The sequence below is a fragment of the Chlorocebus sabaeus genome, chromosome 22 (assembly GCF_047675955.1).
Source record: "Chlorocebus sabaeus isolate Y175 chromosome 22, mChlSab1.0.hap1, whole genome shotgun sequence".
Taxonomy (NCBI): domain Eukaryota; kingdom Metazoa; phylum Chordata; class Mammalia; order Primates; family Cercopithecidae; genus Chlorocebus; species Chlorocebus sabaeus.
Genome location: NC_132925.1, coordinates 91,156,505 through 91,184,502, shown reverse-complemented (window position 1 = coordinate 91,184,502; position 27,998 = coordinate 91,156,505). Strand labels below are relative to the sequence as shown.

The following is a 27,998-nucleotide window of genomic DNA, read 5'->3' as shown; positions in this document are numbered from 1 at the left end:
TTGGGAGGGGCTCAGATTCCTCTCAAAGGTCAGTCTGGCTTGAATCATTCACAGCTGCCATCCTACCTCCCCAGCCCCCAACAGGAAAAGGCAACAACTGTTTTCTATAGAAGTTTATTCCCAAAACAGAGCGCGGCTTCACGGAACAATTTACACAGACAGGACAGAGGGCCGCTGGGCTGGAGGAGGGGAACCCCCCAGAGAGGGGCATCGAGGAAACCTAGGACATAGCAAACTCACCCTCCCACCCCCAGCAGGCCATTCAGCCCTTCAAGAGCTGGGGTCCTTCTGGGTAAGAGTTTGGGTCCTGGCTGGTGGGATTTAGCTCCAGTCAGGGAAGTAGAATTTCTAATCTCCCAGGAAACTGCTTCCCAAGAGTATGCATGGGGTGGTGGGTGAGGAGGTGTCTGCACAGACCACCCCCCAACCCTGCACAGCCACTCTCCCCAGTGGTTAGAAGACGCCTACTCTCAAGGTCTTGTAGGTCTGGGGACTCAAGGCTGACCTTCGGCCTGGGAAAGCTGGAGGTTAGAAAACCCCTCAAGATGGCCAGGTCAGGGTCCTCACAGGTGGGTCCCCCAAGTCCCTCTCCTACTTTCCCTACCTTTCACTTGCAAACAAAGGGGAAAAAAAATTCTCTACTGTAAACAAAGTGTAAAAGCTCAAAGTTTTGAGTTGTAAACAAAGTAAAAACATTTTTTGAATCTGGACTTGTAAACAGTAACAAAATTTTGAAGTCTCCAGTTCTGGACAGCAGACAAAATAGCAAAAGTAAGAGTTTTGTGAACAGGGTCGTAACAGTCACTTTTCCCTTTTTAAAGGAATAAAGGAGGAGTGGAATGGAGTCACTTCCTGCAGCCCAGGTGCCTAGGGCCACGGAGGATCCTGTAAACATAGGAGGCAGTGGCACCTACATTCTGGGTCTTGAATTCCCTTGTTTCTGCTCCCTTTGCTCACCTTCCCACATTAACCTTCAGAATCGATTCAAGCAGGGGGCAGTGTCAGGGAATCAAATGGCACCACAGACAACTTTTGTCTTTTGTTCGCTGCAGGGGCAGGTGAATGACCCCTCCACCGACCCTCTGCAGGAATGTCTGACTAGAGGCCCGAGCCCCTCCCCGTGGGAGACAGGGAAGCCTTACTCTGTAAACACGACATCAGCTGCTCCACCAGCACCCCACAGCATCAGTCCTAGGTCATAAGGCAGTAAGTGGCAGGGACTCCACATAATAAACACACACATCCACCGGGAGGGGCGGTATGAGTGAGCCCCCATGAGGAAGTCAGACGACCCCTGTTTCCAAGACCAACCCCCAGCCCCAGAAGTTTGGCCTTTGGGGCATTCAAGAAAAAGCAAAGGACAATTCTGTGCTTTGGGCCCCTGATGATACTCAGATCAACTTGGGGGTGGAATAGGGGGAGGAAGGCATATGTCCCACCCATCTGAGTCCACCCCAGGAAGAAGAGAGAGATGAGCATAAGGTTTGCTCAGGACCCAAATGGGGTCAAACTGCATCTCTCCCTCTATCTCCCTCCCCCTCCCAGCCCAGCCTCAAACCCCCCAGGAGACAGAAAAGCTGAAAAATAACATAAGCATCTCTCTGGTTACAAAGGTACAAAACGTATAAAAGTCTCCCTCCAGTCCCCCCTCTCTGCACTTGTCACACGCATGCTCACAGATGCGCATGGAGCCTCAACCCTGCCATGCCAGGGGGAGCTGGGGCACCTGCCACTGGGGAGCAGGAGGCTGCCTTGGGATCCGCCCCCATTCCTGGAGTCTCTCCTGTTAGCCTAGATCCTCTGTCACCCTCAGCTGTTCCTCGTCCACGCCGTCGTCCCCTCAGGAGTGACCCTCACTTCTGGGAACTCTGGAGGCACATGAGGAAATCAGAGATTGATGCCCAGAGGGCTCCAAGTCAGGCGGCTCTGGATTCCCCCACCACATTTGGCCTGGCTGTTCCCTTTGCCTCCACCATTGCTCTTGCCTCTTAGCCCCCAGCCCCTTCATGCCCACTCTGGGGTTCTCAGAGTCCTTCATTCCGTGCCCCTAGACTCAGCAAGGCTCCTTGGCTGCCCAGGTCTTTTATCTGAGTGCTTCAAGAGCACCTACTGTGTACAGATGCTATGCTGAGCACTTGACAGATATTATCTCATAGATTTCCACATCTCAAAGAGTTTATTACTACAGACTCCTTTACAGATGAGGAAACTGAGGCCCAGAAAGACTTGCCTCTGCCTAGGGTCACGCAGCTAGTGAGGTAAGACAGAGCTCAAACTCAAACCTCTGTGACTCCAGAGCCTGAACCCCTGCTCAGTCCCTAGTCTACCTCCCAAACAGCCAGACCCCAAAGTTAGACTGCAGGGGGACCCAGGCAGTGGGTTAGCTCCCTCTGGTCCCTACCCCGCAGCAGCCCTCAGTGCCCAGGCCCCAGGACCCCCAAAACCTTGCTCCTTTCTCCTTTGTCCTCTCTCTGCCCTGGGTCCTGGTCAATTCTGTTGGTCCCCTGCCCCACCCCAGGACTCCCTTCCTCCCCAAGCCATCTCTTACCCCACAAACCCCCAGAGCCTGACCCAGCTGTTTCTCCTCCTTGAAACTCAACTCTCTTCTTGGCTTACAAGACTTGGCAGCTCCTGGTCCCTCCCCACTCCCACCAGTCCCTCTCAGACTCCTGTGTATCCAGCTACTTCCTGGGTCTACTACTTCCTGGGCCTGTCTGCCACCCGCTTCCCCACAGATGCTTCATAGGCACCCGAGATGAACCAGGTTCCAACTCAGTTCCTGTGAGCCCCACCCCAAAGTGTCCACAGACAGGAGGAACTCAATATTGACTGAATACATCGATGAATGAATGATTTATCCTCAACAAAGCAAGCTCTTCAGCCTGGTATATCCTGGCACCACTTCCAGCCTCTCCTTGTCCTATACGACCCCCTAGGTGAAGCTTCCCAAGCAAGGCCTCCTGCTCTCCTCTCTGCCCCTTGCATATTCCAGGTCATCTCCCACTTCTAGGCCTCAGCTCCTGTCCTCCCCTCCACTAGCTCAACACATTGGAAGGCACCTATTTCTCCTTAGCCTGGGAGGTGCTGGGAAGGCGGGCTGGCCCCAGTCACACAGCCAGCAAGTCACTGCTAGTCACAACCCCCATTTCTTGCCAGATTCCTGTCCCCAGCCTGTGGCCTTCTGGCTGTGCCGGGCCTGGGGTAGCCCATACCTGTCTGCCAGCCCTCATCCCCTTCTGTGGCAGAACACAGGGCAGGGCACACAGGAGGTTGCCCTAAGCTGATGAGGGTGCAAGCAGGTGGCTGGACCATACTTACTCTGAGTCTGGCGACAGCTCCGAGATGCTATGAGATGTGGCAGAACGTGGCGTGGAGGGCCCAAGCACAGAGGCTGTGGCAGAAGGTGTGGCAGTGGTATGAGGGCCCGAGGGTGTGCTTGAAGATTGCACGGAGGAGAGGGCCGAGGAGTTGAAAGAGGCAAGGATAGAGGAAAGAATGTCCAACTGCTCTGTGGAGGGGCCATGGCTGGGGCCACTGACCGGGTCCTCCCTAGCTCTGAGCAGCTGTGGGGGTGGCCCAAGGGCTTCACGTGAGGGGTGCCGGCTAGGCACCTGGTCCAGCCGCTCCCGAGAGTTCGAGCTCCTAGACAGAGAGTCCAGTGGCCGGGATGGCAAGAGGGGGTCCCTTGAGAGTTGCCGCTGGGGAGACAGGGACAGAGGTGGGGGCTGTGGATCAAGGTCCCGGGTGCAGCGGGGCGGGGGCAGTGTGCTCAACCACTCTCGAGGTGCCCCTAAGTCCAGCGCATCCCGTGACCCGAAGCGGCCAGCCATGGCGCCAGGGTAGTCCCGGGGTGGCTGCCTCCGTGGCAGGGTGCTGCCCCGATCTCTGGGCTCTAGTCGGCCCGGTGCAGCGTCCATGCATTCCTGGGACCCTGGCCGGCTCAGGGGATGTGGAACAGGGTCAGGGGCCTCCTCTAGTCGCTCACGGCTCAGTTGCCGCCGGAGGAGCAGGTCCAGCTGTTCTCTAGAAGAGTAGCGGCTGGCTGGCTGTGAAAGACTGCCTGTGCCCCTGCCAGCATAGATGCGACCATAAGAGGCAGCTGGCACAGCACGGTGGCCCAAGGTGGCTGCACGGCACCAGGACAGTTCAGGGGCGCCTCGGGTCTGTGGCACCAGTGGGTATTGCAACCGGTTCTTCAGGATGCCTATGAGAGGAAGAAAATGGGGCGCAGGGTGTGTGTGGGAGGGGGAGGGCAGGCAGGAATTCCTGAGTCTGGGGGTGTGGCAGCCCTTGGGATCCTTCCAACACAGGGTTGGGAGCAGCAGAGGCAACCCTGGTGGCCCCAGAGAGGCAGCAGGACAGGGGTCAGAGTGCAAGGGCAGTCATCTTCCAGTTGTGGTCCCAAGGCGGGGGGAAGGCGGGCAGGTCCCATGGTGCAAGGGATGGGGCAAACTCCCTGAGGTCAGGAAAGGGGCAGCCCTCAGATCCTGACAATGCAAGCCTGGCTGAAATGCAGGAAGCCCCTGGGTTGGGCAGGAGCAGTCCCCAGGGTCCCTGTGATGCAAGGGTGAGGGCAGAAACCTCTTTTCTCCGAGTTCCCATAAAAGCAGAGTGGGGGGCAGAAATCTTCCAGATCAGAGCAGGAACTCTGGAATCTGGGTGGGAGGCCAGGGGGAAGCAACTCCTAGGGTCTCTGAAAACAGATGGGCTGGCGCAGGAGTGGTCCCCTGTGGTCCCCCTGTAGTGCCGGCCAGGGTAGAGGGGGACAGAGAATTCCCAGGTCAGGATAGGAGCACTGAGGACCATGAAACAGGCTAGAGAAGCAGAAGCCCTCCAGGTCAGAATAAGAAGAGCTCTCAGTTTGGGATGAGGAAGCTGCAGTCCCTTGGCTCAGGGCATGAGCAGCCCCCAGCATTCCTGTAGTGCGGGCCAGGGCTCAGGGACTGTACCTTTCCTCTGGCGCTGGGCCCGGCCCAGAGAAGTCTCATCCCCACTGGTCAGGGCCGGGTCTGGCTGGTTGTTGTTAGCTGCATCCTTGTTGGTGTCCAGCCCCAGGCGCCTTTCAGAGCCCCAAGTCTGCAGAGCACAGGGGGCTGCCTCGCACTCCCCCAGGGCTGGCCAGTAGGACAGGAGGTCATTGCCATCCACATCTGTGGAGCCAGGGCAGGTTACAGGAGCTTCTGGGTTGATCCCGGTGACTCATGACCCCTGACCCTAGACCCTTGAAACCCTGGCTGTTCTCCTTGAGCAGAGGTGGGAACAGGAGGGTATCTCCTAGAGATCAATGGGTGGGGGTGACTGGTGAACCCCCTCCCCTTAACTGGAGGTGGACAGAGACTAGAAGTCGGGGAACCTGATGGCTGAGGGGTCAGAAAGACCAGGCTGAACCCCAACTGCAGGAAAGATGGGGAGCTGGAGGGATAACAAATGGGGCATCCCTTGGTCACCCAAGGGGTCAGAGGGTGCCTGGCACCTTTGGGGTGGGTGAGGAGCCTCTCACTCTGGGCTGCCCGGCGGAGTGGCCGTTGGAAGCGCCCCCGCGTCCGGCCATTGTCCTCGCTTTCTGAAGATGGAATGGAGAGACTCCTCTCCTCCTCCAAGGACAGGTCACTGTCGGAGTCGGAGTCTGCGCCTGGAGTTGGGAAAGTCAGAAGGACTTTCAGAGGTAAGGGACTTGGAGATAAGGGAAGTTGGAGTTGAGGGTCTAGAGGTGGGTACGGCAAGGGGGTTAGGGTTGGGGATGGGAACCTGGGCAGAGCTTGGAGTGGAGGTAGAAGCAGAAGGGCTGGGACTTAGCAGAGGGAAGGACGAATTAGGAGTGGATTGGGAGAACCAGGGCTGGAGAGGTAGGTGCCTCCTGAGGCAGGGACCTTGGGGGAGATCATCCCACCCCAGTCAGCCACTGCTCCCAGTATGGTGCAGAAGAAAAGGGGATGGGGAGAGATCCTCTGCCTCCCTCCTCCCTGCCCCAGGCCCCAACTCCACCAGCATCTCGATGGAACATGGCCACGTCCAGGTCAGTGGGGCCAGCATGAGCCTGGAGGCTGTGGTCAGTGTGGTCAGCAGCTGAGCCATGTCGAACCAGGACATTGTCCCTGGAAATGCAGGAGCCCCCCCCGCCATGAAAGAGGGATGTGATGGGGTGCCTTGGAGGCTGGAGTGTCTTTGAGTGCACAGCCAGCTGCGGGTGGAATGGCATCCCTGGGTGTGTGGTGGGAAGCATTTAGGGCAGAGGCAGAAGTAGGGCCCCAGATGGCCGAGATGGGTGGAGCCACCCACCCTAGGACCTGGTCATGCCAAGCCCTGGTAAGGTGGGGCTGGACTAAGCTGAGTGTGCCCTCACAAGGAGGCCCTTCCCCTCACCTGAGGTAGCTGCGGCCCCGCTGGCTGTCCTGGTCCTGGGTCCGGCCAGAGCGGGCACTGCTCACAGAGGAGACGGTGGAGGCGCCCAGAGTGATGCGGATGAGGCCACTCTCTTCAAAGAGAGCCGTGTTGTTGTAAGCTCCAGGTCCCTGGGGGTGGTGGGGACAGAATGTGAGCCAACCCTGAAGCAGCCTCAAACCCTGGCTTCTCAGGGCCCCCATCCCGACTCACCGTCCCAGGTGCTGGCCTTGCCTCCTCGGGCGCTGCCTTCCTGCCCAGACAGGCTGGCGTCCAGGCAGCCCGAGCGTCTGCATTCAGCACACAGAAGAGCAGCAGCGCCGCCAGGCCCTGTGGGTCAGCCAGGGTCAAAGCAGGGTCAGCAGGGGTCAATCAGGGACCAGTATAAGTCACTGTGGGTCAGCAATGGGGGTCAGTGAGGAGCCCATGCAGGACTCAGTAAGGGAGTTGGGGAAGGTCAGCAGGGGAGAGGTTGGAGCAGCAGGAGTGGCTGGAGTCGGTCAGGTCAGTGTGGATCAGCAAGGGGCCAGGAGCCTCGGTGTTGGTGAAGGTCAGTCCAGGATCAGCACTCAGTCTGGGATCAGTGCCTAGGTTAGAGTCAGCTCCAGGTCTGGGGGCAGCAGCTAGGGCCAGTGTCTGGTCTGGGGTAGTACCCAGCCTGGCAACAGTTATCCAGTACGAGTCAGCTCCAGGCCTGGGGTCAGCATCTGCCTAGGGATGGCCCCAGCCTACTGAAGGCCCACCTGGTTCTGGGGCGAGGGAGGGGCACCAGAGTCACCTGGAGGCCGCAGAGTCCTGCATGGAGGTAGTGGAAGGCCAGGATGCTGTGGTTGACTGCCAGGAGCCCAAAGAGCCAGGAGGCACTGACCAGCAGAAGGAGCAGGAAGGAGCTGCGAAGGGTCCTGCTGTGGGCACATGGGAAGACAGAGGAGGACATGCAAGGCTCATGTAGGGCTCATGCAGGGAACACAGGAGGACACACAGGCCATACACGGAACGTGAAAAAAAGGAAGTCACACGGGAACATGGAGGTCTCTGGAGGACACTGGGGGAGATGAGAGGTCCCACAAAGAAGCAGGAGAGCAGTCAAAGGGCCATGAGGACACGTGGGAAAAACACAGAGGTATGGGAGCCATAAGGGAGGGCATGGAAGACAAGTGGGAACACAGGGCAGGGGGCCAAGGGAGCCACCCAGGCCATGGGAGACTCTGGGGGCACCCAGAGGACAAGGAGAGACAGCAGGGCAGAAGCACATGTGGGCCCACAGTATAGTGAGGGTGCCAGAGAGGGACCGCAGGTCAGGGCAGGTGTGACTTCATTCCTTCATCCAGGACTTGGAGCCCAACCTGCACCAGGGAAGATCTGGGGGCCCCAGACCCCACCCAGGAGGACTTGTCATCCTGAGAACCCCCCTTCCTCCGGCCAGCCAACTCACAGTGCGGAGGTCTTCTTGGCCTCCCTCTGCCCTGTGGAGCAGGATGTGCGGGCAGCGAGGAGAAACATGGTCCCGTTCATCTGGACCCACGGCCAGACATGTGGGGCCGGGCAGGGCAGAGAGAGAGAGAGAGGCAATGAGTGAGAGAGACTAAGATTCACAGAGAGAGGCAGAACCAGTGAGAAATTCACACATAAACACACACACCAAAGGAGCTTAGCATTACAGAAAAAGAAATGGAGAACCAGAGAGGGATTGAGAGATAGAGAGATGCAGAGGCATGGACAGGCAACTGAATCTCTGACCCCCCGCCCCCATCTCCATGCCAGTTGAATGGGGGTGGTCACTGACCAGAGGACAGAAAAAATGAAGGTCGAGCCCAGGAAGCCTGCAGAATGCCATCTGGCTGCCCTCAGCTGACTTCACTGCAGCTCCACGCCCCCATGAGGGAGGGAAGTACAGAAGGGGCACTAAGTCCAGGGCACTCACCACTATGACCAGGACAATAGGGCCAGCAAAGCTCCAGATGAGGGGCTCGTGGACTGAGATCCAGCAGAAGTCAGGGTTCCCATAGCCCTCAGGGTCCAGGCCCACAGCAAGGCCTTGGGAAGAGAAACGGTAGAACTGAGGGCGTGTGTTCCAGCACTGCTGACCAGCCCATGTATGGGAGAAAGCAGGGGTGAGGACAGAGCAGCCCCCCATGAATAGATGGCTTGGGGTTTGAGGTTGGGGGTCATGAGCAGGAATGGGGACAGGGTCAGGGGTCAGGCCATGTGATGGAGATTGGGGGTCACAGCCCTCACCCAGCAGCACAGCAGGGACGCCCCAGCCCAGGGCATGGTAGAAGCGCATGGCGCCACGGTCCACATTGCGTGGCTCAACCTGCATGCGGTAGAGGTGCAGCCCCTGCACGAAGAGCCACGCAAAGGTGCTGAGGAAGAAGTAGTGCAGGAGTATGGCGACTGCAGTGCACACCAGCTGAGGGTAGGGGGCGTGTGTCAGGACCTCTCCTGCCTCACCCACCTCTGACCCCTACCCCAGGCATTTGCTTCGCACCTCTCACCCCTAAACCACAATATCTTACCCCAGCACCCTGCCAAAAACCCTGGCCCCAACCTGAGCATCCCTGACCTCTGACCCTGAGTTTTGGCCCCAGGCCTTCTGGGCCAGTAGGGTCATTGGGACACAAGTTCCCTGGCCCTGATCCTGCACCTGATTGTGGGTCCTGTGAATTCCCAGCAGGAAGAGGAGCTCTGCCATCCCCAGGGCGGCTGCCACATTGGCATGGATCCCACGCACATTGGACTTGAGGCTGCGCAGGCTCAGCAGGACGGCTGCAGTCAGCACCAGCGCAGCTACAGACACAGCCACGACCACGTGGGTGAACACAGCCAGCAGCTCCAGGTCGCCCTCCAGCCTCTACAGAGACAGGGATGGTTGATGGGCTGTTGGGCAGAATCCCTGTGTCCCTTTGACCCCCCACTTCCTTGGGACACTGAACACAGCCTCACCTCACGGGGAGAGGCATCCATGAGGACCCCAAAGGTCCCTGTCCGGCTGCAGCGACACCGTGCATGGGACCCATTCCTGTGCACTAACTCGCAGTCACGTGCTGTCCACACACCATGCTGCTCCGCCCTGCAGCCACAGGGCAGTTAGACACAACTGTGACCCACTGTCAGGCAGGGGTTTGTGAGAGATCATAGGAAGGGCTGAGGGTGTCTGGAGTTGGGGTACAGCATTCCTCATGATTCGGGTTGCATGACAGCACTAGTGGGGGCCCCAGGGGTAGACTGGGACTATTAGTTGGCCTCCCAAGGGCTAACAGGGGACCAAGGGTTTCCAGAATGGGGGTCCTCACAGGCCAGGTGGGTCCCACTGCACACAGATCGCCTTGCTCCGATTCGCTGTCTGTAGCAGGCGAAACTCTAGGCTGATGGGGGACTCCAGGACTCCCCTTAGGAAGTTGTGTCCATGGAACACAGCCACGCTGACCACCGGGGAGTTCATAACGGGGTTCTGGGGAAGCCTGGAGAGACACCCATCTGGGCTTGCACACTGCTGACCTCCCCACACTCAGCCTGCTTGCCTCACCCCATCTTCATGCCACTCGCCAGAGCTGACCCAGGGTCTGGGATGTCCCCAGAGTGGAAGTTGTTTCTAAGAACCCTTCCAGCCTCTGCTGAGGAGCTGAGCAGCTCCAGGGGACCTGCAGCTGTTTGCCTCTGATTGTCCTCCCTCCTACCCCCATCTGACCACCGTCAGTTAACCTGTCCTTGTCTGTCTCTGTCAGCCCTTTGGTCTGTCTGTACCTGGCTCATGGATCCCTCCTGTGTGTGGCTCTGTGTCTGTCAGCCAGGGTCTCTGCCACTCTGCACAACTCCAGAGAATAAGATTCACACAGAACCCAGCAAGGACGGGGCTCCCTGGAGCTGTGCTCCTCTCTGTGTGTTGTGAACCTATGCATCTACCCACCAAAAAAGGGGCTGCCGGGCTGAGAAGTTCACAGGAAGCTCAGGGGTGAGGGGCCTGAGTACCTGGCACCTCGGCGTTCCGCCTGGAACTGGGCAGGGAGCAGTCCCCCCAAGGTGCGGTAAACAAGGAGAATGATAATGGAGATCCCAGGCTCTGGCTCTGGCGGGACTGGTGGGGGGACCACACTTGAGGTGGTGGAGTTTTCCATGCTGCTGCTTGTGGGCAGAACTGCCAGGAGAGGAGGAGGAGCTTCTGTCAGTGACCTCTGACCCAAAGCACCCACCAACCCAGCTCTGAACCTGATCAAGTATGGGAGTCTCTTCCCTACGGGAGCAGAATTGGAGAATGCAGGGAACAGGAACCCAGAAAGGAACAGTCAAGGCCTGGGAGGGATCATCTGTGATGAGGGAGAGGGTCTGACAAAGTGAAGGTGTGGCAAGGTGGAGGGTGGAGGGGAGATGTGGGAGGGTGGAGGGTGGAGGGTGGAGGGGAGATGTGGGAGGGTGGAGGGGAGATGTGGGAGGGTGGAGGGGAGATGTGGGAGGGTGGAGGGTGGAAGGGAGATGTGGGAGGGTAGAGGGGAGATGTGGGAGGGTGGAGGGGAGATGTGGGAGGGTGGAGGGTGGAGGGGAGATGTGGGAGGGTAGAGGGGAGATGTGGGAGGGTGGAGGGGAAATGTGGGAGGGTGGAGGGGAGATGTGAGAGGGTGGAGGGTGGAGGGGAGATGTGGGAGGGTAGAGGGGAGATGTGGGAGGGTGGAGGGGGAGATGTGGGAGGGTGGAGGGTGGAAGGGAGATGTGGGAGGGTAGAGGGGAGATGTGGGAGGGTGGAGGGTGGAAGGGAGATGTGGGAGGGTGGAGGGGGAGATGTGGGAGGGTGGAGGGTGGAGGGGAGATGTGGGAGGGTAGAGGGGAGATGTGGGAGGGTAGAGGGGAGATGTGGGAGGGTGGAGGGGAGATGTGGGAGGGTAGAGGGGAGATGTGGGAGGGTGGAGGGGAGATGTGGGAGGGTGGAGGGGAGATGTGGGAGGGTCTGACATTGGGGAGGTCTGGAAAGGGGAAAATTGGGAGGAGGACAACATGGTATCTGGTTGGGGGGACAGAGAGACAGGACTTGGCCCAGGGGTCCCTCAGGGGCTCTCACCTTCAGATGGGGATGGCCGTGGGGACTGGGAAGGCAGCAGCACATGGGTGTGAGGATCCCAGGCATCCTGGCCCCGAAAGAGGTTGCTATGGTAGCGGGGGTAGCGACGGGCACCCCGGGCAGAACTGGGGTGCTCCATGCGGTCAATGCTGAGCACTACCCGGGAGAAAGAAAGGGGAGACCCATCATGGACCTCTTCCCCCTGCCAAGGGTTCTACTCCCTTTTACTCGCATCCCACACCTGAGTCCCACAATCCGTTTTCCTTGCTACCAGCTCAGAGCCTGTCCCTACAAAACACTGAGGGTGGTGGCTGAGTCTCCTGCCATTAACATTGGCATCGATAGCCACAGCCCCTCAGACCTTCAGGTACCTGCCCTTTCATGGCCCCCTGCCATGCCCCGCCCCACCCCACCCACAACGCACTGATATTAGGCGTCACCAGCCCCATGGGATTCAGGTATGTGAGTTCCATATTCCTTGCGAGCGTGGCTGCATACTCCTCCAGGTGCCTCACCAGCCCTGCGCTGCCTGGGGAGCCCCCAGGGGCCCGCTGCCCCAGTGCTGCCCACAAGTCCCCTGTCTCTGGAGCAAGCAGTGCAGAGCCGGCCCACAGCAGATTCTGGGAGGATGGAGATAGAATTGGGCTCAGCCAGGTGGTGAGGATGTATGAGGGGATGGGGCAGGCATGAGAGGTCTGGACAGGTGCTCAGAGGGGCCCCAACAAGCAAGGGGGTGGGGCTGGAGAGGACAAGGGCAGAGGGAGAGCCCAGGCCCTTCACTTCCCAAGAGGACAGCAAGGGCCTGAGCTGGGGATCCAGGGGCAGAAGGCTGGGAGCTGGGGGGCTAAGGCAATGAGAACATAGGGCACAGCCCCACCTCATTGAAGTGGGCGTCCTGTGTGGCTGTCAGCCCGAAGCCCTGCTGATGGCTCTCGAAGGCCAGCAAGTGGGCCAGCAGGCGGGCAGTGACTCGAACATCTTGGCTAAAATAGTGGTCAGTGTGGCCAGTCACCTCCCGTAGCCGCTGAGCCAGCTTCTTGGCCTCCACGGTATCCAGTGCCGTCTTGTTCAGCTCTAGGCCATCCAGCTGCCAGGACAAGGAGATGGTTGCTCTGTGGTCCCTTAGGCCTTCCTCCAAAGCCTCACAGGGAGAAAGCCTTGCCAGATTAAAGGGCAACCAGGAAAGGCTCAGGAGGTCAAGGGCTAGGGTGTGGTATCTGGGGCCCACCACAGGCCAAGGAAGGTCTTAGGTTGCAGGAAAAGTTCTGGGCAGTCTCACCAGCAGACTGAGCTCTCGAAAGGCAGGGGAGGTACAGTTGAAGAGGTCGGGCTCCAGCCAACCCTGGGCCTCATCACACAGCCGCACAGCAGCACCTGGAGGCAGGCAACCCCTGATCAGGCCTGGGGCCTGGATACCTTTGCTGAGGAGATAACCGCAGCACCCTCTCCTATCCTAGGGGATAGTCAGAGTCATGAGCATCTACAGCTGCACCCCTGGAGGTAGTGGCCCAAGCCCAGGTAGGCACCAGCTGCTTGTCAGGCAATTCCTGAGAGGGCTATAGGCCATTCTCAACCTGCAACCACACAAAGCACAAGAGTGGGGCTGCACACACTCACCCATGTGGGCCAGGACAGGCTCATAGACATGCCAGTTCACACAGACACACACCAATGCTCACCAATTACACACACACATGTATGGAGCAGACCAGCACACAGACACACAGTGCTCTCTTGCACACACACAAGACATGCCAACACAGAAGGGGCTTCTAGGAACATCCAGTGACCAAAGTCAGGTGGGAGGATTCTCACATAAGTTTTAACTGCCCCAGTGGTTACTTTGCTGTCATTTCTCTCCCTTGTCTCTGGGGTTGGGATGGGGGTTGAATGAGAATTGACTTGGATCTTAAAAAAGTTTGTAGCTACCAACAAGAGAGAGCCCAACTTAATCACAGAATCCCCTCCCTGCAACAGGTTCATGGACACGTGCACAGGCACAGAGACACACACATGAGCATGCGTACCCAGACAATCTCTGTCCAGCCACTGCAGAGACCTCAAGCAGCAGGGGGTGTTCTGAGGGGACCTCAGGCAGTGGGGAGGGCCCCCCAAGCAGCAGGAAGGAGCTATAGGGTCCTCAGACTGAGGAGGGATCTTTCGTGACCTCAGGCAGTGGGGAAAGTCCTATGGGGACCCCAGGAACTGAGGAGGGGTCAGCAGGGTCCTCAGGCAATAGGGAGGGGTCTCTGAGGATCTCAGGCATCAGAGAAGGGACCCTGGGGTACTCAGATAGCCAGAAGGGGCCTGCAGGGACTTCAGGCAGCAGGGAAGGGTCTGCAGGGACCTCAGACAGCAGGAGGTGTCTGCAAAAGCTCTGGCAGTGGGAGGGGGCAGCGCACCTGAGCAAACACGTACCCCTTACCTGCACCCCGCAATCCTGCCCAGAAGCCAAGAGAAACAGATGGAGGCTCAATGAGGGTGTAGGGAAGGGCCCAGAGCCCCTAGTCGGTAGTGAGGGGCCCACATGGACTCCCACCCCACTTCCACCTCTTTGCAGGAACAAAGCCACCCAACTCAGGAAAGGAGATGGCTCTAGCAGTCAGAGGACAGGCCCACCCCCACCCTCAGTGATGTCCTCTCCCCCCACATACTCACCCAGGGCCCCCCGGGGACAGGGCACTGTGGCCAGGACACCAAACTTTGTCTGGGGCCACCACACACCAGATCTCAGGGACTTGGGGCAGGCATCATAGAGCACTAGAGAGAGAAGAGGTGCTGAGCCAGGCAGTCAGGGTCCAGGGCAGGTGACAGCCACGCCCACTGCCCCTCCACCACCCACCCCAAGGCCCACTGCCCGCCACTCCTGCTGGCTTCTCAGGAGCTGACCTGTCAGATTCTGTGACAGGTCAGCAAAGTACTTAGGGCAAAGGTAGGGTTCCCTGGGTGTAAGTGGTCTCCCTCAGGAGAAGCTTCCAGAGTCCCCAAGGAGCCAAGTGTGCCACTGATACGTGATGGTGGCACACTGGAGCCAGCCCTCTATGGGTACCACTGGGTGGAGCCTGCTCACCCCGGCAGCCGCTGGCTGTCACCTCTGCGAAGGGGCTGTCGCAGCTGTTGCACTGGCGGCCAAGGGCTCCTGGGCGACAGGGGCACTGCCCGCTGTGGGGTGCACATGAGCGCGAGGTGGAGCCCACAGGGTAGCAGTCACATGGGAGGCAAGAGTCACTGCCCCGCGGTCGGTAGTGGAACTCCTGTTTGAGGATGGGCCAGGGGCCTGAAGTCAGAGGTCAGGGCTTGGGGAATGAGTGGAATCAAGGACAAAGGGTCAACAGAACAGCGCTCATGGGCCAGAAGACACCTGGGCCATGCGTGAAGGCAAGGGAGGGGTCATGGGTAAAGGATGAGAGACAGCAACTGGGTCACAGGACACAGGCAAGAGGTTAGGGCCCAAGTCAGGTGGCAGAGGTCAGCAAGCTGGACAGGAATTACAGATTGCGTCCAAGGAAGGGTTAAAAGGTCAGGGGCCAGGCGCACCTTGCAGTGACACTGCCCATTTGTCTTGTTGCAGTTGGGATCAAAACCTTTGTGAACATCACAGTTGCAGGGGCCACAGGTTGGGCTCCCCCACCAGCCCCGTGGGCACTGCTGGTCCATCCTGGGGGTGCATAGCCAGGTAAGATGCCTCCATGGTATCCCAGTGACCCTCCCTGTCCCTGCCAGGTCTCCTCATCGCCTCAGCCCCAGCCTCTTACCTGTGCTCACAGTGGTGCCCGAAATAGCCACCCACACAGTCACAGGTATAGCCGTGGGGAGCTCCTGGGAGGTGCCGGCATGATCCCTGGTTCTGACAGGGGTTCAGGAGGCAGGCATCCACACAACCTGGGCCGTAGTAACCTGCAGATTGGGTCAGAAAGCTCAGGACCCTGGTCACAGAGCATGGAAGGAAGCAGGCACCCATCCCAAGTCCCTGCCTCCTTCAGGTTCCCCAGTCTTCATCATGGGCCCCTAACATCTGCCCAGGTCACCCTTCCCCCAACCCTCTTAAGGCCCACCTGGCCGGCAGATGCAAGAAAAGGTCTGCCAGAGGTCCCGGCAGTCGGCGTGAGGTGGGCAGGGCCCAGAGGCACAGGCGTTGGTCATGACACAGCCAGGCTCCGCATTCACTCGGTGGCTGGGGGGTAGCAGGGCTGGGGAGCCAGAGGGTGTGGAGCCGAGCCACACCCCCTATGGACACACAGCCAGCAAGGGGTGAGACTATGTTAAGGCACCTCAGCCTCAAGTACTGCAGAGTCAGCCACCCTGACATGCAGTCTTCTGAGACCCTCAAAAAACCCAGGCCTCAAAAATATCCCCAATTTGGTACCCCTGTGGGACTCTAATTGTGCTGTTTCTGACACAGATTCCTAAAGGTCCTTGATAATCCAAGCTAGACTCCCACCTCCAATGCCACAGAAAGGCTTGACCTAGCTCTCAAAGCTGGGTCATTCACCCCCTCGTGCCAACCCCCACTTGAATGCTGCCTTTCAGGTCCCAAGGAGCCTCTGACCTCTGACCCCTGACCCTAATGCCCCATATCACATTCCCATGCTGACCCCCACCTGGATGCAGCCGACCAGACCCTGAGGAGCCTCCTCCGCACTGCCGGGGGGCAGGCCTCCCACGTGGAGCTGCTTTACCTTCAGGCCCTGCAACTCGCTCCCCACCGCCATGGTGTCCTGGAGGAAGGGGGGCAGTCAGCACTGTGGGAGAGGGGCCTGATGAACCCGTCATAGCCCAGAGTCAATCTTGGCCTTCTTCTAGCCCTTCTAGACTGCCCCCTCCCTCCTGGACCCACAGCAGACCTTAATATTGCTTGCTTTTGACCAGGGGTGGGTAGAGACTGGGGCAGAGACTAGAAGGGGCTTCTAGGAATCAGGCAAAGTGCTGGCTACAGAGGTTCCCCAAGACCAGGCCCTAAATCTGGCACAAAGATGGCCTGAGAGTGGACCAATTTGGCTGGTGGGGTGGGATCAGTGCAAGGATATATGGTGGGGAACTGCGGGGAGAACATCAGACTTGGTGCAGTGGAGGGAACTGAGAGGAGCTGAACTAGAGGTGGGGTCAAAAAAGGTGGATCTGGTTGGAAGGCTGAGAACAGGCTACCCTGGGGTCAGAGGCCAGACCTGGAAGAGGCTAAAGTCCAGTGAGACCATGAGGACATGGTGGCCCCGCCGGCCACCTGGTTCCTCCTGCAATTCCAGCCGCAGATCATGCCACCGGCCATCACTGACAGTCACCTGGTCCAGAAGGAGATGGGAAGCACGGCCCGAGCCCCGGGTCACTGTCACAGACAGTAACCCCCGATCTAGCTGTGGGCAGAGATGCATAGCCCTGGGGTTAGAGCCCTAAGTGGGCTGGGACTTGGAGGTGAGATCAGAGGGCTCAGAGGTCAGGAATATCAGAGGTCAGAACAGTGGGGTCAAGGTTATACCTGGCACACAGGGTACTGTGCCAGGGACATCATGTTGCTGATATAGTGTCAGGTGGCAGAGGATAGGACCAGGTGTTGTGGGTGGGTTGGTGCAGCTCGCATAAGAGAGAGCTATGCTGGAGCCCTGCACCTACAGAGGATATAATGACAGAAAGAGAATCAAGAGCTAGGGTCCAGAGCAGGGTCAAGTGCGGCTGGGACATCTGGCAGAAAAGTATGCTGTGTGACCAACCTGAACACACAAGAATGTCAGTGGTGGCCTAAGAGACTGAGAACTGAGAGTATAGGGAGGGTGAGCAGAGTGGACACACCTGGCAAAGGAGCGTGCTGTGTGGCCCAGCCTGCACTTGCATCAGGACCCCCTGTGTTGCCCGTGTCCGGAATGCCAGCCCCAGGTACCATGGCACAGACACAGCCATGTCACTTCCAAAGTTCCAGCTCAGTGTGCCGTTGCCACGGAAATGGTGGGGATGGGCCATAGCTGAGTGGATAAGAGAAACAGGGTTACAGCCCCTACTCCAGGAGCAGATCTAACCCTGCAGGCACCCCCCCGCCACCCCATGCTGCCCACTTACTGAGCCGACAGTCTTTGCCGCCAAAGCCCACAGGGCAGTCGCAGCTGAAGCCACCCCAGCGCTCCAAGCAGAAGCCACTGTTCTTGCAGGGGCCTGAGTCACAAAAGTGTAGCTTGGCTTGGCAGCCTGGGAGAGGAAAGACATGAGAACAAGGGTTGGGGGGCACAAGTGCTGGATAGGACTTTATTGTACAGAGGGGCTGAAAGAGACCAAGATCTCAGCCCCATTTTCTTTCGATGGGTGGGGTTGGTAAGAGCCAGGCCCTAAAGTCTGGGCTGTAGCATGGTGCTTGCCACCCAAAGAGACTGGGTTGAAGTCAGATGTGGAGTCACCCCATGGAGTCCTCTGCTCCCTCCCTATGATGGGGACAGGGCCATGGGCTGGGCTGGTGGAAGCTTCAGGCCTACCTGCCATGGTGCCATTATTTGCGACAAAAGCCGCCATGTCCATTCGGCGGCCATCAATGTGCAGGTCCCGCATACAGCCGATGAAGTCCTTATGGGACACGGGGAAGTTCTCGGGGAGGTTGGGGACACCCCCCAGAAGAAGAGGGCCCGTCAGGTCCAGGGACCTGGGGATCAGGGGTTTGGGTCATTGGTAGGACTGGGGCCAAAGCAGAGTTGCTCCTAGGGGGCCACAGGAAGCAGGGGGTAGGACCCAGAGGGTAGGGTGATTGAGGGAGGAAAATAAGGCCAAGTTGGGGAAGGAGTTAGGGTCTTACTTCAGTTGGGGTGCAAAGGGGAGCTCATGATGGGCCAATGGTCTGGGGAAAAGTAGGCGAACTGCGGTTAAGGACTATGATGAAAGAGTGAGGCATCTGGCTGGCTGGGGAGGGGATGGAGACGTGAGGAGTCTGGGGACTGGACATGAGATTAAGGGACTCGGAGGGGACGTGGGGCATTAGTGAGACTGGGGTGGGGAGGTGGAGGCTTTGGAGGACTGCCTGGGGACTGTGTGTGGGAGGTGGAAGTCTGGGGTGGAATGCAGGATTGGGGGCTAGAGTGAGCAGGCTTTCAGGGTCTTTGAAAGGAGAAGGAAATCTTGGTGGTTTGGGGGAAAAATGGGAGAGTTTGGCAGGATGGGATAAGGAATGGGATGTGAAGGGTTGGAGTGGGCTTTGGTAGGCAGGGGACAAGGGGACCAGGGGCGGGGGCCTCACTTCTTGGAGCTTGTTTGCACACCAGCAGCCGCGCATGAGTAGTTGCCAATTTCAGCACCAAACTGCAGAGCCACGGCCACATCACAATCATCCACGCTCAGCACAGCCACCTTGTCCTTGGAGGGGCCCTGTGCACCCCCTAGGGCATCTGTCCGGGGCTAAAGACCCAGGCACACCAGTCAACAGTGCCCCTAGTAACCCCCGAGGAGCAGAAGTCAGCATCCCAACTCCCCTCATACCCGATGCCAGGGATGGTCCCCACCTTGTTGTAGTATTTCAGATGCACTGTATGCCATTGCCCATCACTCAAGCCCCCTGGAACTGTGGGGCTGACCACTGTGTTGGATTCACCTGGAGGGGAGACACATGTAGAATCATCAGGAGCAGTGGAGTCACCCCATCTCACCCTAGTTATATAAGCACAGCCACTCCCAGGGCCACCCTGGATGCATCAGATCAGTCCCCCACTGGTGACTACAATGGTTGGCCCGGAGTGCCTTTGAACAGACAGGAGAAACAGACTTCTTGGAGGGAGGGACCTTCCCACAGGGAAGGACAAGGAGGTAGGTCTTCACTGCTTGTATGGCGTGGAGTGTGTGCTCAGATGCACAGTGAGGCAAACCTGAGGGGACTTGGGCCCTGCGTCCTCCAGCACACATGCACCCTCTCGCCGTCACATTCGGGGCACCCACCTGTGGAATATGTGAGCCGCACTTGGCCAGCCACGAGTTCCAGGGCCAGGAAGTCGTGCTTCTCGTTCAGGCGCCCGTTGTAGAAGAGTAGCCCGCTCTGCTGCACCGTGGCGAACCTGGGCGGGGTGGGAGGGGGTTGCGGGGGTGGGGGCGTCAGGAGCAGGGTACCATTTCACACCCACCATCCCTGCGAGGAGAAGGGGCTGGGGCGAGAGAGGAAGCGAAAGGGACGGCAGGACCGACCGAGGGGACGCGGGTGCAGCGAGGTCAGGAGACCCCGGGCGGGGCGTCAGGGGAGGGGCGGTGTCTCGTGGGAATGCCAGGACAGGGCAGTCAGGAATCTGAGTCAGGGCAGGTAGGTGGGGGCGGCGTGGAGGCGCTCAGACATGGGGCGGGCACCTACGAGAGGGACAGCGTGAGGTGGAAGCGCTGCCGCAAGCCGCGAAACATGACGAACGAACTGGGCGGGAAGGAGCGCGCAGCCACCTCGCAGCGCGGGCCCTCGAAGGCGCCGCCTGCCGGGCATTGGCAGCGAAAGCCGCCGTTGGGCGCGTCGGTGCAGGTGCCCCCGTTGCGGCAGACGCCCGGCACGCAGCGGCCGGCCTCGGTGTCCAGCTCGCAGTCCTCTCCTGGGGGCCAAGCCGCGGTCAGAGGCGGTCACGCCCACGCCCGCCCCTGCTCTGGCCTCTTCAAAGACCGCGCGCCCAGAGGCCGGGTGCCAAGACCCCCGAAAGGTCGAGCTCTTCGGTGGACACGCCCCTTCCGACTGGCCCCGCCCCGCGGCGCCGCCCCCTCCCCAGTCTCATCGCCGCCTCGGCGGCTGCCTCTCCCGGCCACGCTCCACGGCTTCTGGCCTAACCGCGTCCACACCAGCCTCTGGCCTCAGAAGTCACGCCCAGTACTCACTCGCATTGCGGTCCCGCCCCCAGCCTTGGCCCGGCGTCCTGCTCACCTGTGAAGCGCGGGCGGCAGACGCATGTGTAGCCTCCCTCGCGCCGCGCGCAGGCTCCGCCATTGCGACATGGGTTGGAGTAGCAGAGGTCGAGCTCGGTCTCGCAAAAGTCTCCCGTGAATCCGGGCGGGCAGCGGCAGCGCAGGCCAGCGATGGGTTGGATGGGTCGAAACAGCGTGGAGGCCGAGGCCAGGAAGGGCGCGGACGAGTCAAAGCGGAGCACGGACACGCATTTCATGTAGTTCTCACAGGGCTCTCGCAGGCACACGTTGTCGTCGAAGGGCAGTACGTCGAGCAGGGAGCGGGCCGCCAGCGCCGCCCGGCGCACATACAACTGCTCCTGGAGCTCCTCGGAGCTGAACCAGGGCCCCGCAGCGCCCGCCCCGGCCCCACGTGGAGCCAGCGCCGAGAAACTCACATTGAGCACGTTGCCCCCTACGTCTGTGTCGTTCTGGATGTTGAAGATGAAGACGTCCTCAGCGGGCGTAGCGAGCACCTCAGCCACGCCCTCGAGGAAGCGGCCCAGTAGCGGTGACAGGAAGCGCTCCTGCCACATGTTCTCAAGGCGCACGGTCAGGCTGTTGGCCAGCAACTCCTCCGTGATGATGACCACGCGCAGCACACACTGCGCCGTCACGCTGTGCAGGCCATCTGCAGGTGGGGGCAGGGGCAGTGGTCATCCTGGGGCCAGTGGCCGCCCCTCCCTGGGACAAAAGAGGGCTGGGGCCAGTGATAGCCTAGGCCCCCAGAACCTCTAAGTCAGCATGCTGACCCCACCAGGACACAAGGGAGTCTGGGGCTAGTGACCACCACCTCCCCCAGCATCAAGGTGTCAAAAAGCCGCTGCTTCCTCCCCCAACCCGCAATACAAGGAGGGGTCTGGGCCAGGGATCAACCAACCCCACACAGTGCCCATGGGTTAGCAAGTCACTCCCCCAACAGCACTCAAATACCCTGAGTACTCAGTAACCCACACTTCCCCAAGTTATCATGGTCAGCGGGCTACCCCAACTCAGGACACGGAGAGGAGCTAGGGCTACTGGCCATTCATTCCCATTCACCTTCCCCTTCTCCCCTCCCCCAGCATAGCAGAACCATCCGCTACAGAAAACAAAGGTTCCAGATCAGGAATCACCTATCTCCTACTTTTGGTCAGCAAATTGCTCTTCCATAGCACTAGAAGGGGTCCTGGCCCAGTGAAGACTCAATGCCGTCCTCCAGAATCCTGGGTTATCAAGCTCCAGGAGGGTCTTGAACACACACACACACACACACACACACACACACACACACACACACACCAGCATTCTTGAGTTAGCAGCCTGCTCGCTACTTCAGATCTGGGTCCTGTGGTTTCAGTGACCACTCCAGAAATGAAGGTGAAGTGCTTAGCTGCCTTGTTCATCTTGTCCCCACACCCTAGCACATACTGGGTGGTCAATGAGGACAGACTGTTGAGTGAGTTGAGGGATAAATGAAGGTTGTGCCTTCTCAGGCTGTTCCAGGAGTCCCTGCTCCAGAACTGAGGAATGAGCACCAGTAAAGCCTATTTCACAACCTCTGCAGCCTCCAGTAGGCAGGACTTCAAGAGCCTCCCCACCTGCACTCTCCTATTATGGAGGGGTTTGTGAACGACTGGAGCAGATGGAGCAGGAAAGAGGCAGGTAGACCTCTGGACATTTTCCCAAATGTCAGGGTCTCAGCCCCTATGAAGCCACTCTCCACCTGAAGCTTCCATAGTAAGCTGCTGTTCCTGACCACTCAATTATTGGTCATTTCCTGCACAGATGGGGTAGGCATCAGACTGGACCCAAAGTAACCCTTTGTCTGAACATGGGCATAGCGTGGACTGACTGGCCCATACTGGCTTTGCCTGGGACCTCCAGAGGATTACCCCAGCACCGCTGACCTTTTGTCAGGAGGGGAGCTATCCCTAGGTAGCAGACAGTTCTTTACAGGCTTTATGGAGTCTGCTAGATGCCTTGGAATCATTGGGATTCTGTGGAGATTATCCAGGAACCTAAGCAGAGAACCTAACCTTGTGAGGTCTATGGCAGATCTTGTAGGGTGCAAGAACCCTACCCTTAAGGGGTTCTTGGAAGGCTTAGAAATCCCTGTTTGGTATGAGGTGCCCTGTGGAGTCCCTGTGACCTAACAGGTTGGGGTCACTGGGTCACTTGCCTGCCCCCTGCCCCTCACCTGTGACAGTCACCAACATGGAGGCCACCAGTGGGCGGTTATTGTCTAGCTTTCGGCTGAGTCGCAGCTCTCCACTGGTCTGGTTGACCACCAGCAGCTGCAGCTCATTGCCACGCTCAAAGGAGTAGAAGAGGTGGTCAGAGACATCGGGGTCATAAGCTGGGATGCGCCCAATAATGCCCGAAGGGAAGGTGTCCGAACGGTTGGATACATAGTTGTTGAAGAGAATCTGGAAGTTGTTGAGCACAGGGCTGTTGTCATTCTGGTCAATCAGGCGGACGTGTACAGTGGCCCGGCTGACCAAAGGAGCAGATGTGGCCTGCACCACAATCACATATTCTTGGCGAGCCTCATAGTCTAGGTCAATGAGTGCCGTAAGTTCTCCAGAGAAGATGTCCATTTGGAACAGCTCAGGGATGTTCCCCTCTACAATCTGGTACATTATATGGGCATTGGGGCCTTCATCAGGGTCCACTGCAGTGATCTGGGCCACCACTGAGCCCACAATGCTGTTCTCTTTCACCCGCACCTCAAACTCCTCAGCTGGGAAGACAGGTGCATTGTCGTTCACATCCTGCACCGTCACCTGGATACTGACTGGAGTCCGGAGTGGGGGTACACCTCTGTCCACTGCATAGGCAGTCAACTCATACACTGACACTGCCTCCCGGTCCAGCCGCCTCACTGTACGAACGATTCCAGAGGTGGGCTCAATGGTAAAATCTCCATCCCCGTCTTCACCATTCTGGAAAGTGTACTGGACCCGGCCATTGGCATGAGCATCCCGGTCGGTGGCTGAGATCTGCAGGACACTGGTGAAAGGTGGGGCATCCTCAGAGACCAACCCCGTATAGTGGGAGGCCACAAATTGTGGAGCATTGTCATTCACATCATTGACCAACACCTCCACATAAGTAGTGTCCGCCTTCTGTGGGATACCATTGTCTCGAGCTGTGATAGCCAAGGTGTAGGTCACCTGGTCCTCATAGTCTAATGGGGCCTGTAGTGTAATGGCCCCTGAGTCTGCATCAATGCGGAACTGGGGCAGGTTGTCCTCCAGGAGATAGGTGATACGAGCGTTCTCACCCACGTCATCATCAGAGGCACTGATGACCACTATGGTGCTGCCCACTGGCCGATCTTCATTCACACTCACTGAGTAGTGGGCACTTTGAAAAACCGGCCGATGAGTGTTGGCATCTGTGATGTTGATGTGCACATAGCAGTGATCATGAAGGGCCCGGTCAGATGCAGTTAGTACCAGCTTGAAGTAGCGTTCCTGTTTGTAGTCCAGTGGCAGAGCCAGAGTCACCAGACCCACACCCCCCTGGGTGCTGATGGCAAAGCGATTCCGGGTGTTGCCACCTGTGATCTGGTAGCTGATGGCACTGTTGGCATCACGGTCTACTGCGGTCACGCTGACCACACTGGTGCCCACAGCTGCATCCTCATTCAGTCGTAGGTGGTACTCCTTCATTGTGAACTCAGGCCGATTGTCATTAACATCCAGCACAGTCACTGTGACACTGGCTGAGGCAGAGAGTGGGGGTGAGCCATGGTCTCGAGCCTCCACACCAAAGAAGTAATGCTCCACAGACTCACGGTCCAGGGGACCACTCACAGAGACCCAGCCAGTGGCGCTGTTTATCACGAAGGGAGTATCAGATGCCACACCAGTTAGGGAGTACTCCAATCTGGCATTCTCCCCATGGTCTGCATCGACTGCCTGAATGTGGATGACTGAGTGACCCAAGGGAGCATTTTCCAAGACAGAGACTTGGAAGGGCGTGCTGACAAAAATAGGAATGTGGTCATTGATGTCCACCACTTGGATGCTGGCCAGGCCCGTGTTGTTGGACAGCGGTGGCCGGCCAGCATCCTGCGCCCTGATGCGCAAGGCATACTCTCTCTCTGCCTCGAAGTCCAGAGGTGCCACCACCTGGATCTCGCCAGTGAGGCTGTCGATGGCAAAGTGGCCACGGCTATTGCCACTGATGATGTTGTAGTGCACCAATCCGTTGGCGTCCTTGTCCCGGTCGGTGGCCGTGACGCGCAGCACCACCGTGTGGGGGCGCACATCCTCGCGAACCTGCGCCACGTAGCGCTTCTCGCTGAACTGGGGAGCGTTGTCGTTCTCGTCCAGCACAGTTATGTGTACGCGCACAGTGGCCGAGCGCGGCCCGGGCTCCTGGCCCTGGTCGCTGGCTTCCACCACCAGCTCATAGCTTTCCATGTGCTCGCGGTCCACGCGGCCGCTGGTGCTGATGAGGCCGGAGCGTGGATCAATCTCGAAAGCGGCGGCAGCTGCAGCGCGCGAAGCTGGCGGCCCCACGAAGCGGTAGCGCAGGTTGGCGTTGGGGGGCGCGTCGCCGTCAGTGGCACGCAACTGCAGGATAGGGTAGCCCTCCTCCACATTCTCGCGAAGCGTCTCCCGGTACTGCGCTTGCTCAAAAACCGGCGAGTGGTCGTTGCGGTCAGCTACTGTCACGGCCACCATCGTGGTGGCCGAGAGGCGCGGCGAGCCGTGGTCCTGCGCGGTCACACGCAGGTAATGACGCTCCATGCTCTCGCGGTCCAGAGCTGCCGCCGTACGGATGAGGCCGCTCTGCGGGTCGATGCTGAACAGCTCCAGAGAGCGGCTATTCATGAGCGCCGCCAGCGAGTAGACTAGGCGCCCGGCCTCGCCGGCGTCCGGGTCCTGTGCAACCACGCGTAGCACAGCGGTGCCTGCTGCTTCATTCTCCGGCACCAGCGTCTGGTAGTTGTACTGCGGAAACTGCGGGTGGCGGTTTGCGGCGCGACGAAAGCGTGCCCGGTTCGCCGAGGTTATTTTCCTGGCTTCAGGACGGGCCGGGATTCCCGGGGGGCGAGGCCCGGGGCGCTGAGGGAGGAAGTGGCGGCGGAAGAGACCCCGGGAGCGCATGCGCTCGGGCACCGGCTTGGGAGCTGTCCAAGACTCGCGGGGTGCTGAACCTGGTGCAGGAGCTGTCCTCGCCGTGCGCGGTGCTGAATCCACCTCGGGGCCAGATCCCGAGGCCCCTGGAAGACAGTTCCGCCGGGGGGCTGTCCTTTCTGCTCCAGATGTCGTGGCTCTCTCGCCCTGACTCTTGCTCCCTATTGCCCATAATTCCCCACAGCAGCGCGCGGTGCCCACTCTTTTGCGGGCGCCTGTCCCAGCGTTCCGCTGGGAGGACACCGGCTTGGGACCGTGGTGCCGAACCAAAAAGTCTGAAGGGAGGGGTGAGCTGTTCCCCGAGCCCGGGACCCCTGGGGACAGAGCCCCTGGTGACAGACTACCTCTTTGCAAAGGTCCTGTCCGCCCGCAAGAGGAGATCTCTGGGCGCCAGTGTAACATAGACCCTGGTCCCTGTCCTGTCTCTCGTTCGCGGCTGCCCAATGGCTGGACGCCGTGTTCAATCCTCAACTCCTCGTTCGGCTGCTCAGGGGGACCTCGACTGTTCTGGGCGCTTTGCCTTCCCCCTCGGAGCCCCACGAAGACAGGCTCCCTGACCCCCAGTCCAGGCCCCCCATCCTCCCGGACCCCGGGAGACTCGGGACAAAGAGCTAAGGCTCCGCCACCGATATGCGGCCTTAGCCCCGTAGTGGCAGCTAACCCGGGGTCCCAGCCCTGGTGCCCACCGCCCCCCAGCTCCTCCTGGCTGAGGGGGAACAAAGAGAGGAGAAGGAGCAGAAGTATGGGGGTCGACCGTCCCCCGAGACCCCTCCACGGCGGCCGTCTCGCCATCATCCCCCGCCTCCCTGCACGGCCTCCACCGCCCCCCGCCCCAGTCCGGTCCTTGGGCTGGCCCCGCCGCTCGGGCCCCCTCCCGGGCCCCTGCCGCCGCCCTGGGCCCCCGCCCCTCCGCCTGTCTCTCCGCGCCCCCGCCGCCCTCTGGGCACCATCTACTCCACGGCCGGAGCCCCTCCGGCGTGCGGCCCCAGCTTTTTCCGCCCCCACCACAGCATCCCCGACGCTGCTGCCGCCTCCCGCCGCTCCAACATGGCTCCCGGCCGCCCCGATGGTTCACTCCACCTCTGCCCCGGCGCCCGAAACACGGTGGTACAACCCATCGCGCATGGCAGCTCTGAGGACGGAAGCTCTTGACGCCATCTTTATTGAGGACGTGAGCGCTGCTCATGGTGCTGAACAGAGCACGGGGGTTCGCCGCCGTTAGGTCCGCCCTCCCCACTTTCGGCCGCCGCCCTCACCCACCTCCCTCCTTCTAGGGCGCTGTCCCAGCTCTGTCTCTCAGCCTTTTTCTCCCCTTCCAGATCTCTTGTTTCCCTTCCTGACCACTAGTTCTGAACGGTGTCCCGGATTTTGGTCTGAAATTTTGGTGCCCAAGAGCGTTCTCATGGTTCTGGGAGCGGGTACTGTGTGAAATCTTGGGGTAGAGGGGACGATGGCTGGACAGGGATCTGGGATACCAACACCCCGAACAATAGTTTTAACTATCCGATCAGCTAGTTTTATGAAACATGTCGCGACCGCCTGCTTGTTTGGAGCGCCCCTGCGGAGCAGGAACCGGAGATGACCCTCCCGAGGCGGGAGCAGAGGACGAATTCTTCCCTGCCTTGCCTGTCCCCCGCAGTCTCCCGGGCTCGGGGCCCCTCCACTGGAGGCTGCACACCCTCCGAGGCTGAGGGTCCCGAGTGCTCTGGGATGCCACGTGGAGCCCAGCGTTACCCCATGGCTGCGGACCCCGCTTCTTCGGATCCCCGCCCCTCGTCTGCCACGACCGCATCCCTTAACCCCTTGAAGGGACTGACACAGAAACTCAGTCCTCCCCCCACCCTCGGTGCATTCCAGCTCTCCCTGCGTAACTCCTGGCACGCGCCGGTCTCGCCAGGCCAATGGGTGGACCTGGCGCAACAGACGTCACAAGAGGAGCGGAGGCGAGGGGTGAAAGCGAAGCACTCCAATCAGAGAGTCATTGTTTCTATTGGCACAATGGGAGGCTCCGCCCCTCACGGACGACTCGTCGCATGGGCGAGGGGGCTCCACCGGTTGTCGGCTAAACGTGAGAGATAGTCCGGGAGGTACACTATACGGACCGGCCTCCAAAGGCAGAATCGATAACGAGATGCAGCGCCGGGTGCAGAGGACGCGGGCATCCCGACACCCAGGAAGAGGTCAGGGCCGGGACCCCAGAACGCTCCACAGGGTGCGGCTCCCGCGATGGGGTGGATCCTGGTTCTAACAGGCGAGGAACTCCCGACCAAGGCCTCTGGCCCGCCGCGAACGGTACCTATGACATCACCATCAACCAATCAGTGGGCGCATTCTCTCGCCCCTTGACTTCTCCGCTTCCGGGAGGCGGGGCTCCTGCGGGTCCCACCTCCCCAGCGCCCCTTATGGCTACCAAGGACAGGCAGCAGGTCTCCATTTGTGCCCTCTCCCGTCTACGGATCTGAGGACCTCCCGAGGATCAGAGCTCTGGGCCGGATACACGGCCGGGGTTCCCACGGGTTTGTGGGTGGGGGTGGAGGATCTGCAGAGGCGCTTAGGGCTGA

At 59.5% G+C, this 27,998-nt stretch overlaps 1 protein-coding gene across 4 annotated transcripts; it reads right to left on the bottom strand.

Annotated features, from left to right (window-relative positions):
* Positions 1-100: 100 nt before the first annotated feature.
* On the bottom strand, positions 101-27,532 carry CELSR3 (cadherin EGF LAG seven-pass G-type receptor 3). 4 transcript variants are annotated; one of them, XM_038003970.2, is made up of 36 exons: positions 22,485-26,255; positions 20,286-20,936; positions 19,737-19,962; positions 19,334-19,449; positions 18,904-18,992; positions 18,642-18,799; positions 17,890-18,053; positions 17,483-17,608; positions 17,219-17,388; positions 16,600-16,785; positions 16,036-16,152; positions 15,490-15,661; positions 15,190-15,331; positions 14,972-15,092; positions 14,505-14,688; positions 14,093-14,194; positions 13,860-13,874; positions 12,714-12,808; positions 12,312-12,521; positions 11,859-12,054; positions 11,435-11,590; positions 10,354-10,519; positions 9,678-9,845; positions 9,328-9,454; positions 9,029-9,235; positions 8,620-8,794; positions 8,306-8,418; positions 7,817-7,896; positions 7,160-7,286; positions 6,595-6,711; positions 6,364-6,512; positions 5,986-6,095; positions 5,474-5,632; positions 4,950-5,150; positions 3,319-4,204; positions 1,349-1,868 (listed from the first exon to the last, which is right to left on the bottom strand). In XM_038003970.2, exons 1-36 carry the CDS (start codon positions 26,230-26,232, stop codon positions 1,841-1,843), a joined length of 9,957 nt encoding a protein of 3,318 aa, XP_037859898.2. In that variant the 5' UTR covers positions 26,233-26,255; the 3' UTR covers positions 1,349-1,840. The 4 variants fall into 4 exon arrangements, with proteins under 4 accessions (XP_007982334.3, XP_037859898.2, XP_007982332.3 ...); XM_007984141.3 differs by having other exon boundaries at positions 7,160-7,283; XM_007984143.3 differs by lacking the exon at positions 13,860-13,874 and having other exon boundaries at positions 101-1,868; positions 7,160-7,283; positions 22,485-27,532.
* Between the last annotated feature and the right edge of the window lie 466 nt (positions 27,533-27,998).

Bases quoted from the DNA above. Each gene is read 5' to 3' on its own strand.
- CELSR3 (XM_038003970.2), bottom strand. From the start codon at position 26,232: ATGATGGCGAGACGGCCGCCGTGGAGGGGTCTCGGGGGACGGTCGACC. The intron at 15,093-15,189 runs GTAAGAGGCTGG...ATGCACCCCCAG, and splicing joins GGGCACCACTGTGAGCACAG to GATGGACCAGCAGTGCCCAC. The intron at 6,096-6,363 runs GTGAGGGGAAGG...CTGCATTTCCAG, and splicing joins CGGGGCCGCAGCTACCTCAG to GGACAATGTCCTGGTTCGAC.